Genomic DNA, 16623 nt, shown 5'->3' with positions numbered 1-16623 from the left:
TAGATGGGATAATGGAACTATGAGTCACAAGGTAGGAGGAAGGCTGGCATCTCTTTCTTGATGCCACGCCACTTTTTAATTTTTTTTGGGTATTTTACCCGCTAACCGCTAAAATTTCAACTAAATTAACCCCATAAGCAAAAATAAAATATTAGGAAATTATTTTAAAGTCAAAACTATAATAAAAATACTAAATTTATATTTTAATATATTTGGCGTTTTACATGACGCTGTTTAGATATGCATTTGAGATATAAATTCTCAGCCTCAAAAACTTCTAAAAGCGTTAAAAAAATCTTAAAAACAATATATTTATTGTGAAAACGGTTGAAATAAATGCCTCACTCCTATTATTTGTTTAATAAATTTATACCTCATTACAAACCAGTCATATTCTAAACCTCGATTTATTGGTAAAAATTTCTCATATTGTTGCATTAGTTCCTAAGCATTTACCATTAGTCTAGGTCTCATTGAGATTTTACTCTTAAATTGACTCTTGGTTTATGATAATTATAATTTTTCTTATATTAAAATAAAAGATTTTTACGTGCAAGATTTATTAATTCAGTGGGGCAACTAAATTTGGTTTATATACATGTGGATGTGGATGTGGATGTGGATGTGGATGTAGTGAAATGTGTTACATACAAAAATAATAAATGGCTTTTGGTCAAATTCCTTTAACTTTATTGTGTATATATACCATTCAACCCTTTCTTTCAAACCGAAGGGCTGCTTTCATTTCGAAGGTGCCAAAAAAAGAATAAAATCAGCATAAAAATCCAAAAAAATATCCGTATGTCAACACTCACCACATGACGATGGATTCCTATGTACTTCTAAGTAAGATTTGAAGTTCTTAAAAACTAATGGTCATTGCTTTGAAGTTTTACTTTTGTTCGGCAATACATCAGGGAAAAATAAAAGAAACAAACAACGACGAGTCTAAGTTAACGTAAGGACTTGCATTGGTTTTCCCGATCATGAAATGAATGACCTAAATCACATGTAAAAAGAAATTTATAAAGTCTCTCCAAACATACCCATTGTGTGTAATCCTTGAGAAGAAGCCATAGGTACCGCCTCTTCCTCGAGGCTCGTCATGGGAATCTCTTTTGTGTATTGAAGTGTACGATAAACACAAGGTCCTCTTTTGTAAAAAACTTGTGTCAGTGACTTGGTAAATATGTTAGTTGATGTGATGCTAATATGACTTTTCAATTCTATATCAATTTACATCCGGAAATTGTAAGTTAAATTGATGTTGTCACTTACAAATTACAATTATGTTCGAAATAATCCCATCATTTGGAATTATGTAAGAAGCTCCCTTACGCCATTCGTCTCTCTCTTCCCCCTCTCAGAGACGAGTCCAACACCGTGATTTGGTGTTGGACTCGTCCCTCACTCGTCCATGGCCCATTCGTCCCCCCAAAAACGAATCCTTCTTCGATTTCTTTTTTTTAACCAACGACTACTTTTTTGAAGTTTCACATTTGACACAAATAGTCCCTGAAACGGCTACCAATTCAAGAACAAGTATCAGAACTTGTCAATATTGGTCCCTAACGACTCATTTTATTTATACATATATATACACTATCATTCTCATATATTTCACACACTACAACCACGTATCTCTATACTTCATACATTACACCATTTCCTAATCAAACATGTTGAACTTCAACCACCAACGAGCCGGTGATTTCTACAACGCGACTTTAAACTTCATACCCGCAAACTCTAGTTCGGCACCCCAAGTTTCAAACAACTCACCGCCAACACCACAACATCCATCGTTTTCATCTCCCGTGCCTCCAATCCAACTGATGATGTATCCGAATGACCCTTGTTTTCATCAATTTATGCAAACTTATTTCAGTCAATTCTCGCAACCACAACCAATGATGTATGGTGGGTCATCTTCATCGACACCATGTCCACCCGATCCCATCCCCACTCCCGTTGCCGACCCGACACACGAATCGTCCCGCCGCCGATGTGGGAAAACCAAAACGATGGCTCGACGCACGAAGAAGAATAATGAACCAATAGTCGACACCACCACACAAGACTAAACGAATTGTTCCGAGTTAGAAATGAACATTCTAACTGAATGTTGGATTGACGCTTCTGAGGATCCGATCGTGGGCGACGACCAAACCGACGATTGTTTTTAGGGAAAAATTATAAAGAACTACAATGCCCAAGTGACCATTCAACGAAGGCCGAATCAATTGTCGGGAAAATGGAGAAAGATCAAGGAAAAGTAGGAAAGTTTCACTTCATTTGGGCGATGTACGATTTGAATAAGGAGAGTTGTGAGGACGATAGTCAAGTGATGGAGCAAGTCCGTTTGGAGTTCTTCAATCAAACTAAATCTCAATTTAACATGTATGATTATTGGAAGCTTTTGAAAGATAGGCCGAAGTTTTTTCAAGTTTCGGGTGTTGATGTGATGGTCGAACCATGGAAAAAAGACGACAAGACATCGATATAGTTGATAGTAAGGATGAGCAGCTCGACCTGATTGACCTTTCGGGGCCCAACATATTTGGTCGTGACCCATTCGTGGCTCCTACTAGGTTAAAGACGCCACGAACCTCGGGCACCTCTGATGAGGGGTCGTCTCGGTCATCAGCTTCAGACCTAGCCGCTCGACTTGAAAGGATTGGGAGCACGAAAGAAGCGCTTATGGAAGAGCAACGAGAATCTCTTGCCATGATTCGTGAGGAGGAAAAGAAGCGCACCATGTACTCGACTTTAGCATTTATGGGTCAAACCGAGTGTGACGATGAAGAAAAGGAATTCATCACACTCGCGAAAAAGAAATTGATAGCCGAGTATAGCACCTTCGTTCGCAGTCCCAACAACTAGTTTATTTTTATTTTTAAGTAATTAGGAATGTTATTTTTTTAATGTATTTTCGGTTTGTTTTTTTAAGTTTTTTAGGATTTTTTTTAAGTATTTAGGATTGTGTTTATTTTTTATTTATTTATTTTTTTTAAGTATTTAGGATTGTTTGTTTTATTTTCAAGTATTTAGAAATGTTTTCTTTATTAAATTGTATTTTTGTTTTTTTTTTCTTTTTAAAGTTGTATTGTATTTTATTGTTAATTTTAATGAATTGTGTATGTTGTTTAATTTTTGTTAAGTATTGAGTGATTTAAAGTGTAAAGTAGTAAAGTGTATAATTAAATAAAAGATGAGTACAATACTAATCCTGGATATAAGGATGGATTTAGAAGAATTAGTTCTTAGATAATCTTTTGTTGATGTAACGTTGATTAGGATTAGTAATCATGAGCATGAGCCTTGACTTAAAGATACCTTTAAGTTACTTGTTTTCTTGTCATTTACATAAGTTAGCATAAATAGACAAATAAAGTTGTTAAAATATCCAATAACATCTGCAACCGCACTGTATGGGAGTTGACCAAGAGTAAATAAATATAATTGTGATTCCAAATCTTAATTAAAAATCTAAAAAACCAGCACATATTCGCTATATCGAAAGTTGCTTAATCTCCAGCCTTGTAATTATTTAAGCAATACAAATAACTTAGAACATGTGAATATATTGTTTAAGTGATTTTCTAAAGAAATTGTCTAAATAATTGAAGTTCATTTTCTAACTATCGTAAGCTATATTATTGAATGCTATTAATAAATTACTAACAATCAAATATGGGATTAACTTTCTCTGAAGTTAATGTAACTTTATTTATAAAGTTGGATCAACTTTAGCCATTAGATTAAATTTAATGATTAATATTAAAATTTGATATTTAAATCTTGATCATTAGATTTAATCAAATTGTTGAAGTTATTTCCTTCAGAATATAATTGTTTCACTAAACCTCTATGTGACCAAACCTATTATCTTAGAGTTTAAATATCTTTTAAAATATCAATTAACTAAATATGGAGTATAACCCATTATGTCATTTGATATTTAAAGAAAGTAATGTTCGTGCAACTTAAGTACTTAACGATGGGAGAAAGTTTATTATTATTTTTTATTTATTTTTGTTTTTCCTTTTGGCAATGTCTTAAAACTTATGATGATAATTGTCATAGATGATTTTGACAGTCGTGAAGATAATGTGATATTTATTATATTAGATAACTTGTTTCTATAAAAATGAATAAGTAGAAGATATCGATGATTTAACTTTTTTTAAGTAAAACTTAAGTTATAAATTTATCAAGATGTAAGGGAAATTTTTTTGTTCAACATTTACATTCAAAATTACCAAAAAAGTTTTAAGTTTTATTTATAGAACATTTTTTATGTCATTTCATAATTTAAATCTTTGAACGTAAGTTAAATTAAGATAGTTATAGATATGAAAATATTTGCTCATATGTAAATTTCAATTTAATCTATGTTATTGTTTGCAATCATTGTTAAAAATATTTAAAAGTATTAACTCAAAATTTAATTAATGAGGATTTATTATATGTTATTTTAATTCTTCTTTAATTTCCTTGTGACATTGGCCACCACCACACTGCCAGAGTAGAAGCTCAAGAAGACACAGAGTATAATCAATTCCACCACCACCCTTCCTTCTTTCCCATTTATTGCAATACACAGTATAGGTGGTGTTTGCATTTATTAACCCCCATTCTTCAATTTTTCCCATTTACCCACACACACAAAAAAAAACAGTATCTTTTATAGGGATTCCATTCAAAAAACATAAAAATCATTGCTTTCATTACACCCTTTTTAGTCTCTGCAACTTTCTTTCAAACTATTTTTACTCTGTGTCTGTGTGTGTTTTGTTTGAATTCAAAAAAAAAAAAAAGATTTTCCTTTTATGTTTCAAGTTTGAATCAAAGTTTTTGATTCCAAAATCACTTCAATATTGAGGGCTTTTTGCTTTATAGTTTATATATATTAAAAATCTTTCCTTTATTTTTCTCGCTCTTTTTTTTTTTGTGACAAAAATCATCAAATTTAGATGGGATAAACACAAATTTATACAAAACCAATCAAAACCCATTTCCATTTTGCATAATTGTATCTAAATTTGTGTGCTTTTTCAATGCATATTTCACTTTGGAAACCCATTATATCTCATTGTGCTTCACTAGTTTCTGACAAAAAGAGCAGGAAAAAATTCGGGTCGGGTCAGGGTCATAGTCCGGGTCAAAGTGATGAACAAATTAAACAAAGCCCATCAGTTTTAAGAAAGTTGCAAGAGGATAAACTTAGGGAAGCTTTAGAACAAGCTTCTGAAGATGGGTCACTTGTTAAGTCACAAAATATCGATTTTTCGGAAACTTTGGATAAAGAAAATAATAAGTGTTTAGGAAGATCAAGATCACTTGCTAGATTACATGCCCAAAAAGAGTTTTTGAAAGCAACTTCTTTAGCTGCAGATAGAATCTTTGAGGATCAAGATTCTATACCTGAATTTGATGAAAGTTTTTCAAAGTTTTTGACTATGTATCCAAAGTATAAATCATCTGAAAGAATTGATCAGTTGAGAGCAAGTGAGTATTCACATTTGGCAGAAACTGTTTCTAAGGTATGTCTTGATTATTGTGGATTTGGGCTCTTTTCATTTATGCAAAGTATTAGTTATTGGGAAAGTTGTACTATTAGTTTATCCGAAATTACTGCACATTTAGGAAATCATGCTTTATATGGTGGAGGTGAAAAAGGGAGTGTTGAATATGATATAAAGAGTAAGATATATGATTATTTGAATGTGCCTGAAAATGAATATGGACTTGTGTTTACTGTTAGTAGAGGGTCTGCTTTTAAGCTTTTAGCCGAATCGTATCCTTTTAGTAGCAATAAGAAGCTGTTAACAATGTTTGATCATGAAAGTCAATCTGTGAATTGGATGGCACAAAGTGCTAAAGAGAAAGGTGCTAAGGTTCATAGTGCTTGGTTTAAATGGCCTACGTTGAAACCATGTTCAACACATTTGAGGAAACTAATTGTGAATAAGAAACGGAGGAAGAAAGATTCGTCGACGGGTCTTTTTGTGTTTCCTGTTCAGTCTCGTGTTACTGGTGCAAAGTACTCGTATCAATGGATGGCATTGGCTCAGAAGAATAATTGGCATGTGTTACTTGATGCTGGAGCATTGGGCCCGAAAGATATGGATTCTTTAGGATTATCTCTATTTCGACCTGATTTTATAATCACATCGTTTTACAGAGTTTTTGGGTATGACCCGACTGGATTTGGGTGTCTTCTTATTAAGAAATCTGCGATTGGAAGCCTACAGAATCAATCTGGACATGCGGGATCCGGGATAGTGAAGATTAGTCCCGTTTATCCTTTATATCTTAGTGATTCTATGGATGGAATTCCTGCATTGGCTGGAATCGAAGATGATGAAGTTGTTGGAAATTGTGAAGAGGCATCGGGGAATAAAGCAGGTGCTCTGTTACCCGCTTTTTCTGGTGCATACACTCCTTCTCAGGTGAGGGACGTATTTGAAACTGAGATGGAGCATGATGGAGCTAGCCCTATTTTTGAAGAAACTGGGAGTCTTTGTGCCGGTGAGGTCATGAAGAGCCCGGTTTTTAGTGAAGACGAGTCATCTGAAAACTCGATGTGGATTGATTTGGGCCAGAGCCCGTTGGGTTCACAGTCAGAGATCATAAACTCTCCTGTACCTCCACCATCCTGGTTTACATGCAAGCAAGAGCTAGCAGGTAAGGTCATCTTTTTTAGTTTGTAATTATATAGGAACGTTTGATTATTGGTCTTGTATAAAGCTTCAAAACTTTTGATTCTTTTGATTTAAGGTAGTCTGACTGTCTGACCCAGTTTCCTTTTCAAATGATGACATGGCAACCATATGTTCGTATTCTTGAACGTGCTAAGTAATTTCTTGACACAGCGCCTGAATAGACTTAGAAGATCACAATTGATGAGAAGTTTTGAAAGTTTTGGGCCATTTTTTGTTGGTGTGCAAGTGTGTTACCCAAAATAGAAATCAGACCAAAGCTCGTTACCTTTTGTAAAATTTTCCTATTCAAAGATTAAATATCAGTTGGCTTGATACTTTTTCTGGGTCTTTTGCTGGTTACAGGAAGGAAGGGTAACATTGAAGAGATTGAGTCACCGCCTCATGTGACAGAAGTGTTATCATTTGATGCTGCAGTTCACAATGTAAAGAAAACGGACAATCTTGAAGGAAACCCTCAAGAAAATGAAAGAAAGTCGGATACTGCTGAGATCCAGGAAGAGCCCGAAACCAAAAGACCAAAAGAGAGTGCTGTCATATGTAGGGAAACAGAAGGCGAGTTCAGATTACTAGGAAGAATGGAAGGAAGTAAACGGGTTTCTTTCGGGTTGGAAGACAAACATAAGTTGGAAGATCATTATAGCAGTGAGGAAGAGTATTATGAAGAACAAGAATCATATAGAAGAGAACCCGAGATAACTTGTAGGCATCTTGATCATGTAAACATGTCTGGCTTAAACAAGACAACACTCAGGCTCCGGTTCTTGGTCAACTGGCTCGTGACCTCTTTGCTTCAATTGAGATTACCTGGTTCAAACCCGCTTGTTCACATATATGGACCTAAAATTAAATATGAGCGAGGGGCATCAGTGGCATTTAATGTGAGGGACAGAAGTAAAGGACTAATTAGTCCAGAAATTGTTCAAAAATTAGCTGAAGCAAATGGAATTTCACTTGGTATTGGTATTCTTTCTCACGCAAGGATTATACAGAGCACGAAACCGAATCGTGCAGCTGTTGATCTTGCTGATACAACAGTCTGCAAACCAATGAACAGTAATGGGGATGGAGGTGGATTTGTACGGGCGGAGGTTGTTACTGCTTCACTTGGTTTCTTGACTAACTTTGAAGATGTGTATAAATTGTGGGTTTTTGTGGCAAAGTTTCTTAATCCGTCGTTTGTTGAAGAACATGGAGGTTTGAGTGGCGTTGAAGGTGAAGATTTTTGCATTTGGTAAAGATTTTTGCATTTATTTAACCAAGATAGAAGATGCCCCCAGTTACAGATCATGTTATCTGGTGCAAGTGTTTGTATCATGTGAAATCTTGCTTTTGATTTGAAAAGTTTTTGGTTATATGGTTTATTAGTGTTTGCAAGATTATTGTAGAGTTAGCTTAGAATCTTTGTGCCATTTCTAAACTTGAACTTGAAAGTTGAAACACTATATGATGGGGCTCTATTTTGCTATATAATTTTCTCCTTTTACTTTCGTTCTTGCTTCTGTTAATCTTTACCTTTTACCCATGTTAGTATTATATATGTCACAACTATTATTTCTTACATATAAAAGAACATGTAATAACACTATAGAGTATAGACTCTTCACTCTTTATTTGAAGCTTCATCCAACTTTGTGTAACATTTGGGGCCTATTGTAATTTAAATAACACTTTAACATATAGAACACGATCTTGGTGTGGCTTAGCAATGAGGAATGAGGTCTCCATTAGAAGTTTTGTCATGTGATGCTTAGTCATCATGGGGCCTTCTCACTCTTTTTGGTGCCGTTCCAAGGGACGAGCCCGTGAGGACGTCTCATTCCATATGGTCTTGGTGATCAAGGTCTAGTAGTCACGCATCTTGATGTTCTCATAATCGGACCTCCTTATGTAAACATTGGCTAGGGGTGACCCAAGAAATGGGATGGCCAGATAAAAAGGATTTCTAAAACAGCGTTGAAAATTGTCATAAAGTTAACTCATAACTTAAAATTTTTAAATATAATAATATAAATTATAATACATTGAACTTATCTAAATCCGTTTACAAAAATTAACTCAAAAATGCAATCTTTATATATACTAAAAGACAACTGACCTAATAACTTATTGAGCAATCATAGCTCTTGATTTTATCAAATTGAAAATTGATGATGTCATTAATCTATTTGCTTATTAGATTATTTAATTAATTAATTGATTAACTAAATCAATACATCAGTTTACGAATATATCCATATTTATGTAGATTTACTAACAATATATAAAATAATATATTTATGGTCCAGTTAATTTAAATTCAATCTTTATATTCATGATTTATGAAGTTATATCTTTATCCATATGTAACATAAGAATCTCATAATCGACTTTCTTTGTTTACATATTTTTCTTCCATTCATGACATAATGATTTAAGTTCATTAGTTTTTCTCTTGAAATATATTCAATATATCAGTTAAATTCATGGGTTTTTTTTAGTTTGTTTAAATTTGATAAAATAACAAATAATGTATATTCTAAGATTATGGGCTATTATCCATATTCTCTACTTAAATAACAAATAATGTTATTTTGTATATAGATTTTTTTAATTATATATTTAATAATTTTGCTTATCATGAAGATGCCGTGAATATTCCGTGTATTTAACACAGGTCTAAATCTAGTTTATATGTATATTTATAAAGCCACGTCTAGATAAAAGTCCACACTCCAGTACTAAAAGAACAAACTCCTCTCTCAATATGAAATGATTTATAGTAACTGAATTATTAATATTAATATTAATAATATCAATATTTATAATTTTTTAATTTATATAGTTTATAATCTGTATAATTTAATAAAATACTAGACAAATGTTCGCGCGATGCGGCAGTGGTCGGTGGAAGGCGGCGGCGGCACCGCAGTGACAGTGTATTTATTAGTGTAAAAGTAATTGATGTAAAAATGACAGTGTAGTTATTTTTATAGTTGAAGGATATATTTTGTAAATAATTTCATTAAGGGTATTAAAAATATATTAGGTAGAAATATATTTAAATAAAAAAATAAAAAAGAGAAATAGTTTGGGTTTATCAAGTTCTTTTTTGAGAAATTTGAAGGAGGTAAATGCTTTAAAGATAGTTTAGATATATTTTTAACATATATTTAAGAACTAATTTTAGTAGACTTCAAAGAAACACTATGAAAAATGAAGGTAAACATTGTCTTTTGTAATTTGTGTATATTTTTTTAAAATCTTATTTAGCATAATTTTTTATTATAAAAATCCTTAATTGTAAAGGAAGATTAACTAATTTAGATAATTTTAGTCTTCATTTTTCGGTTCATCGATTTATATTAAAAACAGGAAAATAATTGAAATGGACAGGAAACGGCTTTTAGAAAGCCTAGCTGATTGTTTGACTTTGATCTATCTTAGCAATTTTTTACTTGATTAATGGAACCCACATCCCACTAGACCACTAGTGACTAGTCTTTAAAGTTTTGAATCGTAATCTAAATGCTTAAGTGCTTAACTTATATATATCAATAATAAAACTTATCCTAAGCCACTTCATCACCAATATAATTCAAACGGATGATCAACTGAAGAAAATGAGTTGTTATATAATATGAGAATTAATTTTCTTTTCCCTAACCATGAGTCATGATCTTGCAATCCAAACATTGAATTAACAAGTTTAAAAGAGTAAAGTCAACCGCCACAAATAAAACTACTAAAATTCCAAAATATACAGACACGAATACTCATTCAATAAAACTAATATGAAACTCACACAATGCGACAATGATAATAAAAAGTTTGAATTTTTTTTTAGTATTTTTGGTCGTTTTTGATAATTTGTATCCTTATATATTTACACATACTAATCATCAACCTTTTGATACAGAATCAAATTAACTATATGTGGTACTGGTAGACTTAAAGTTCCAGCCATTGATATTTTTCAATATTTTTTTGAGAGCAATGTTGGAAGACTGTATTTCTCATTACAAGCTACAAATTATAAATATGAGTGTTTATGTTATGTCGTACATTGGTTTAAGAGAAGATTTATTAGCATAATCATCTCAATATAAGATCCTAAACTTTCAATAATTTTATAAGGTTTATAACTAACATCCGAACTTACTTTGTGAAATATCAACCTTGACCTATTCTTAAAAAGGAGCCCCTTGTTTTTTATTAATTTTTTTTTATAGGTTTTCAACATTTTACTCATTTTATATTTATATTTCATAAATTTTTTAATTTTGCCGTCTTTGAAACTTTTTCCTTGGTAACACCTCTACATACTATCATATGATAAATCTAGTACAACGTTTGATTCAATGTATGTTTATGATATATGCATGGGCGGATCTTATTAGGGACCCGCGGGGCCACGGCCCCTCCGTTATATTGCTACATAGTGCTATTTTATCCGTATTTCGTTAAAAAATATTTTTCTTAGTATTATTTTTAGTTCCTGTAGCTTTCGGCCCCCTCCGTAACTCCCCTCAAGATCCGCCACTGAATATATGGATCATAACTTGTTTGAGCATGAAAATGAGGAGCTCAATTACAAAGAGAGTTTAACCACGAAAATCATCAAGATCTCCTACGAAGTAGTGCAAACCTAATAAATTCTTGGCGAATCTAAGGTGTAAGATGATTTTCCCATAGAGATGTATCGATCCATGGAGGATATGGATGTGATATGATTTTGATATAATGATTGATTGATGATGAATGTTGATGAATATGAATATACTGCTGCTGCTGTATATTCTCTGCAGTTGCAGAGAATGTTATAAATGTGTGTGTGAAAGAGAGAATGTGTATGGAATGAATCTGACAACCAATGATGAGGGTATTTATAGGTTGTCAGATTAGGGTATTAGTACAATGGGCTTTGACAATCATGGGCCTGGCCCAAATCCCAATGGTATGGACATTCCAGAAGCATAGTTTATCAGTTATTGTCATCTGATTAGTAAATCACCATAAACATAATAATATTATGTTGAGAGAGTGTTTATCTGAAGGACTGAGGGTTGAGCTAGGTCCAGCCTTTGACCTAGCCTTGGAAGGAGTTTCTTTGTCTTTCTATAGAGCTCCACGCCCCTTTTTTACTCTTTCCTCTGTCTAAGCTTGTTACCTAGGCTTAGATATGTTGCTTAGGCCTAGACAAGGATGGTGGGCCCCCTTCTCTTGCCTTGAGGTTAGGGATCGCTAGACTACTCGACCTCTCCTCCTTTGTCTTAAGATCCGTCCCTCTCTCTCTAGCCTCTCTCTCTCTTCCTTTCCTTACTTCGATCCTGGGCCCCTTCCTTCTAAGCTTTCTGCCTTAGCCTTGGTTGTGGGTCTCACTCCTTCCCTTAAGATTTGCCCCTCTCTCTCTTGATTTCTTTTAATTCCCCTTTCTTTCGGCCTTTTATATATATATATATACACATATATATAAATCATTATTTACTGATTAGTCTCTCTCTCTCTCTCTTCGATCTCCTCTCTCTCTCATTCCTAGCCTTGGACTTGGATTCCCTTCCTTCCTTGCCAGCCTTAGACTTCGATCCCTTTGCTTTTTCTTATATTAACCTTAGCTTATCTTTTCCTTGAAACTTATCAATTCCTTCCTAAAAATTAGAGTTGGCCGATTTTTGATGTATCCCAAATCTAACATACCTCATTAAGCCCCCCAAGTTTAAAGGTAAGGTTTTCTTTCAGAAATTCTTGGATTTAAACTTCGACCTCCCTTCATTCTTTTTAATTTAAATCTGTTTTTTGATTGGCACAGAGAAAGTGTTCATTTGCTTTCTTTTCGTGCCCATAGGAACGACAGGAGGCATAGCAAGAGTATGTATATATATATTTTTTTATTTGTTATATGAATATATCATATACATATACATATACATATACATAATATGACGTGTATATATATATATAGATCGGTTGAAGTAATAGAAAATAACCATTCCTTTTTCTTGGGATCGGCTTGCGGCAATAAAAAAGGGAAGGAGGTATGAGCTTTTCGTAATTTCTCTTAACAAATCTCCTTCTATATACAAATCGGCTGATCCATTTTTGAACCATTCAATTGTTGGTTTCTATTCGCAGGATAAGATTGGTTGTAGTTGTTTGCTTATACGGCCTCAATTTTGAGGGGAGGAGATCAACTTGACTTTATACCTTTCATAGGGTATTTGCTCATCCTATTTTCTTGCCATATATATATATATATATGTGTGTGTGTATATATATATATGGTTCATGTATAAACACCATCATATTCTACTTTTATATCTAATTAGATAATAAAAAGGTGATTTTTATTTTCTTTTGTATGTGTATCGACATAGATTGAAGAAAGTGGCACTAGTCTTGCTCCCCATTCTGATCTTTGCATCTCCTATACTGAAAGTTTCTTGGGAAGAAGAGGTATATGTATATCTATAAATCCCATATGTAATTTCTTGTTTCCATATATCTATTAGTCTAAACTGTTAATATGTTCTCCTTTTCATTCAAATTCTATGCCATTGTATGTATCCATGAACCCTTCTACAATTGTGTAAATACTATCCATGAAGCTAATATCATACATAGGAATTTAACTGTATCCATTGTATGTATTTTTGTATAACATATTCTCTCCATTATGTCATAATCTTGAAAAGTATATATATATCCATTCTTATTGAGGTATAAATTTTGTTCTTGAATATGTCTTGAAAGAATGTAGGAAGCATGTTTTTTTTTTTTTTTTTTTTAACAAGATAAACCTTTGCTGCTAGATCCTCACTTAGGATTCTTGTTTGGATACAGGTTGTTTTTTGCTTCATCTTTGAATCTTGAAGGACTAGAAGTGTTGCTTTTAGGTTGTCATCATGTGTGAGGCTAATAATGAGAATGTTGAAGCAAATATTAAGTCTAGGGGTAAGGCTAAGGTTAGCAAAATTAGGAAACCTCCTGCCCTAGCTGGGGATTGTTCTACTTCGGTAACTAGTGATAGTTTAGCAAGGTTGGTTGAGACCTATCCTTGTCTTGCCAAATATAACCCCATTGTTCCCGAGGGTATTGATAGAGTGAACCTTCCACCTCCTGGGAAGGTTGGTTTTTACAAGGACTACTTCGTCTGTTCTGGCCTTAGGGTTCCATTGACACCTTTTTACCTTGAGGTTTTGCACCATTATAGGATTGGCCTTGCCCAGCTACATCCGATTGCTGCTGGGAAGATTGTAAGGTTTGAGATGATTTGTAAGGGTTTGGGACAACCTTTGTCTCTTCCTTTGTTTAGAAAGGTGTTTATGCTTGCTAGACTTGGTGATTGCTTCAACTTCCTTTATCGTGATAAGGATTTTAGGTTGATAGAGACTTCTGGGAAGATTAAGCCTTGGCGGTTTGACTTTTTCTTCTTAGATGACACATTTTTTCCCAATGATGATAAGGAGATTCTTCTGGAGGGAAATAAAGATTACAATGCGGATTCTGTAGCTGAAATGAATAAGAAAGTTCTTGATGACTTGATTGACCCTGACCATTATGGAGGGCTTCTTGCTAGTTGCATTACTTATCGGCCTTTCCCCCCAGCATTTGAGGGTTTGTTGGCTATGGTTAGGATTAGCCCAGACTGGGATTGGCATGTCATCCCGGTCATCATAGAGAAATCTACTAACCGACGTATGAAATCCATCCTTTGTATATGCTTCTTTATTTGACTTGTGTACGTTTGTATTATTTATGAATTCTGACACTTAGTTTCTTTTCTTATTTTCAGCTCTCGGATTGATGGATATTCTTGATTATCCTTTCGAGAATTATGAGGTTAGATCTGAGTCAGAGGCGGAGAAACTTAGAGAGGAAGCTGAGGAGGTTCTTCCTCTCCGCCCTGATGGAGTATGTTATGATGATGAGCTTGTGTCACTGAGCATTTATAATGCTATGGACAGAGGTGATCACTCCCTTGGTCCTCTTACTGCCCTTCCATCTTCTCAGGATGGTAAGTTCCTTCACCATTCTAAGTGTTGTTATTATTGTATATATATACTTGTATAACCCAGTTTTTTTTTTTTATTTAGGTGATCTTGGTCCTCTTACTTTGAACCTGTTGGGGAGAAGAGGATAGAAGACGAGCTATTTAGCTCTCCTTCCAAGCTTCGGAAGACTACCCATCCTATTTTTGCATCTTATGGGAGGATGGGAGGTTTTACTCCTTACAATCAAGTAGTGCAGGCTCAGACTGAGATTACTTCAGCACCCTTGATGTTTCTTACTTCTTCTTCTACCCAGACCATTCCAGCACCTATTTCTTCTCTTCCACTTGGTGCTTCTTGCGGTTCCAACCTTCCTATTTATGCTGACCGTATTGTGGAGGATGGTTATTTTACTGGTTCTGGGTCTTCTCTTACAGTGACCCCTTTTTCTTCTGAGCATATGGGTGACATAGACCGTCTTGCTCAAGCTAGGGTAAGGTCCAACACTCCTACTGCTCCCTTTCAGCCTTCAAGGGCTGGGTCTACTCTTATTCCCACTGAGGCAGGTGATCTCAACAGGTCCATCGGGAATTTCTATCTTGCTCATAAGACATCAATTAAGGTTAAAGATGATGGTCAAAATCCTGAGCATGCCAAAAGTCTTTTGGAGGGCATGATTCCTCCCATTCTCTCTGCCAAGTCCCGCTTTAGAGATATTCTTGAGCTTTCCCGCATTCAGTGTGTCAACACTCTTAACTGTGTTGCTAGCATTATGGGATTCCAGAATGCAGCTTTGGGTAAGATTGAGTCACTCACTAGTGAGGTTGAGAGGCTTAGGGGAGAGTTGTCATCTCGGGATGCCAGACTCACTTCTCTCACTAAGGATTTAGAGGAGGAAAGGCTTACTTGCACTAGTCTTAGGGAGGATAAGGAAAGGGTTGATTCTGAGTTGGAGAGGGTGAGGAGTAGTCTTGAGTCTTTAACTCAAGAGAATATAATTATGGGTGAGAAAGTGTCTGAGTTGGAAAATAGGACCAATACTTTAGAGGTTGGCATGGAACACAAAGTTAAGGAGATTCAGGCGCTTAAACAGGAGAGTAAGGATTCCCACTCTAAGTTGGAAGTTCAGGATAAGGAGATTGAGCGCATGAGATCTTTATTGGACTTTTTTCCTGAGTTTTTTAAGGGTTTGCTTGGTCACCCCGATATGAAGGAAACTCTTTCCCGTTTTTTACTTTCTGCCCTTAATCTCGGTGCTTGGGATGGTGCTTATAGGAAGGTGATTTTCCGTAAGCGTAGTGCAGAAAAGGCTCAAGAAATGTTTCACACTATTAGGGAGTTATGGCGCACTTATAAGTTTCCCGTCTTGGATGATGTTGCTTCTTTACTTGGCATGCCTGGTGTTTATGTTGCAGAAATGTCCAGGCTTATCATTATTCCTGACACCCCAGCAGCTCAACGTGCTGCCCTTAAAGCTAAAGTTCCTCATCCAGGTCCTCCTCCAGGTCTTGCTGTTGCTTCTACTTCTCAAGCTTCTGTTCCTCCATCCACTTCTGTTCCTCCATCCACTTCTGTTCCTCCATCTACTTCTGCTTCTACCTCGACAGCTTGCCCTGACTCTACTACTCAGGATGCTCCGGATTCAGCAGCTATGGAGGATGCTCATGTTTAGCTTAGCTTATTTTATCACATTTGTCATGCATTTTTAGGCTTTGTATTTTTTAATACTGGTTTGTATTTCAATTCAGAGATTATGTACTTGTATTTATCTTTCCTTTGCATTGGCTTGTAGCCTTCTAGTATGATTTTCTTATTTAAAGATATGTTGGAAAGACTATATATATTGTTTGGTTGTTTAACCTTTATTACATATTTGTTACTCCCGAGTGTCGCTTCCCAATAGGAAGTGCTTGCCTTTTCTCGTATAGATA

The 16623-nt window shown here is 34.7% G+C and overlaps 1 protein-coding gene across 1 annotated transcript; it reads left to right on the top strand.

The window, feature by feature from the left end:
- The first annotated feature begins 4538 nt into the window (after window positions 1–4538).
- Window positions 4539–8193, top strand: LOC122580512. Its single transcript, XM_043752788.1, has 2 exons — window positions 4539–6690; window positions 7071–8193. The coding sequence occupies exons 1-2, from the start codon at window positions 5061–5063 to the stop codon at window positions 7961–7963; spliced, it is 2523 nt and encodes an 840-aa protein (XP_043608723.1). The 5' UTR covers window positions 4539–5060; the 3' UTR covers window positions 7964–8193.
- Window positions 8194–16623: the final 8430 nt, after the last annotated feature.

The sequence above is a fragment of the Erigeron canadensis genome, chromosome 8 (genome assembly GCF_010389155.1).
Source record: "Erigeron canadensis isolate Cc75 chromosome 8, C_canadensis_v1, whole genome shotgun sequence".
Taxonomy (NCBI): Eukaryota; Viridiplantae; Streptophyta; class Magnoliopsida; order Asterales; family Asteraceae; genus Erigeron; species Erigeron canadensis.
This window is presented reverse-complemented; position numbering and strand designations above follow the sequence as displayed.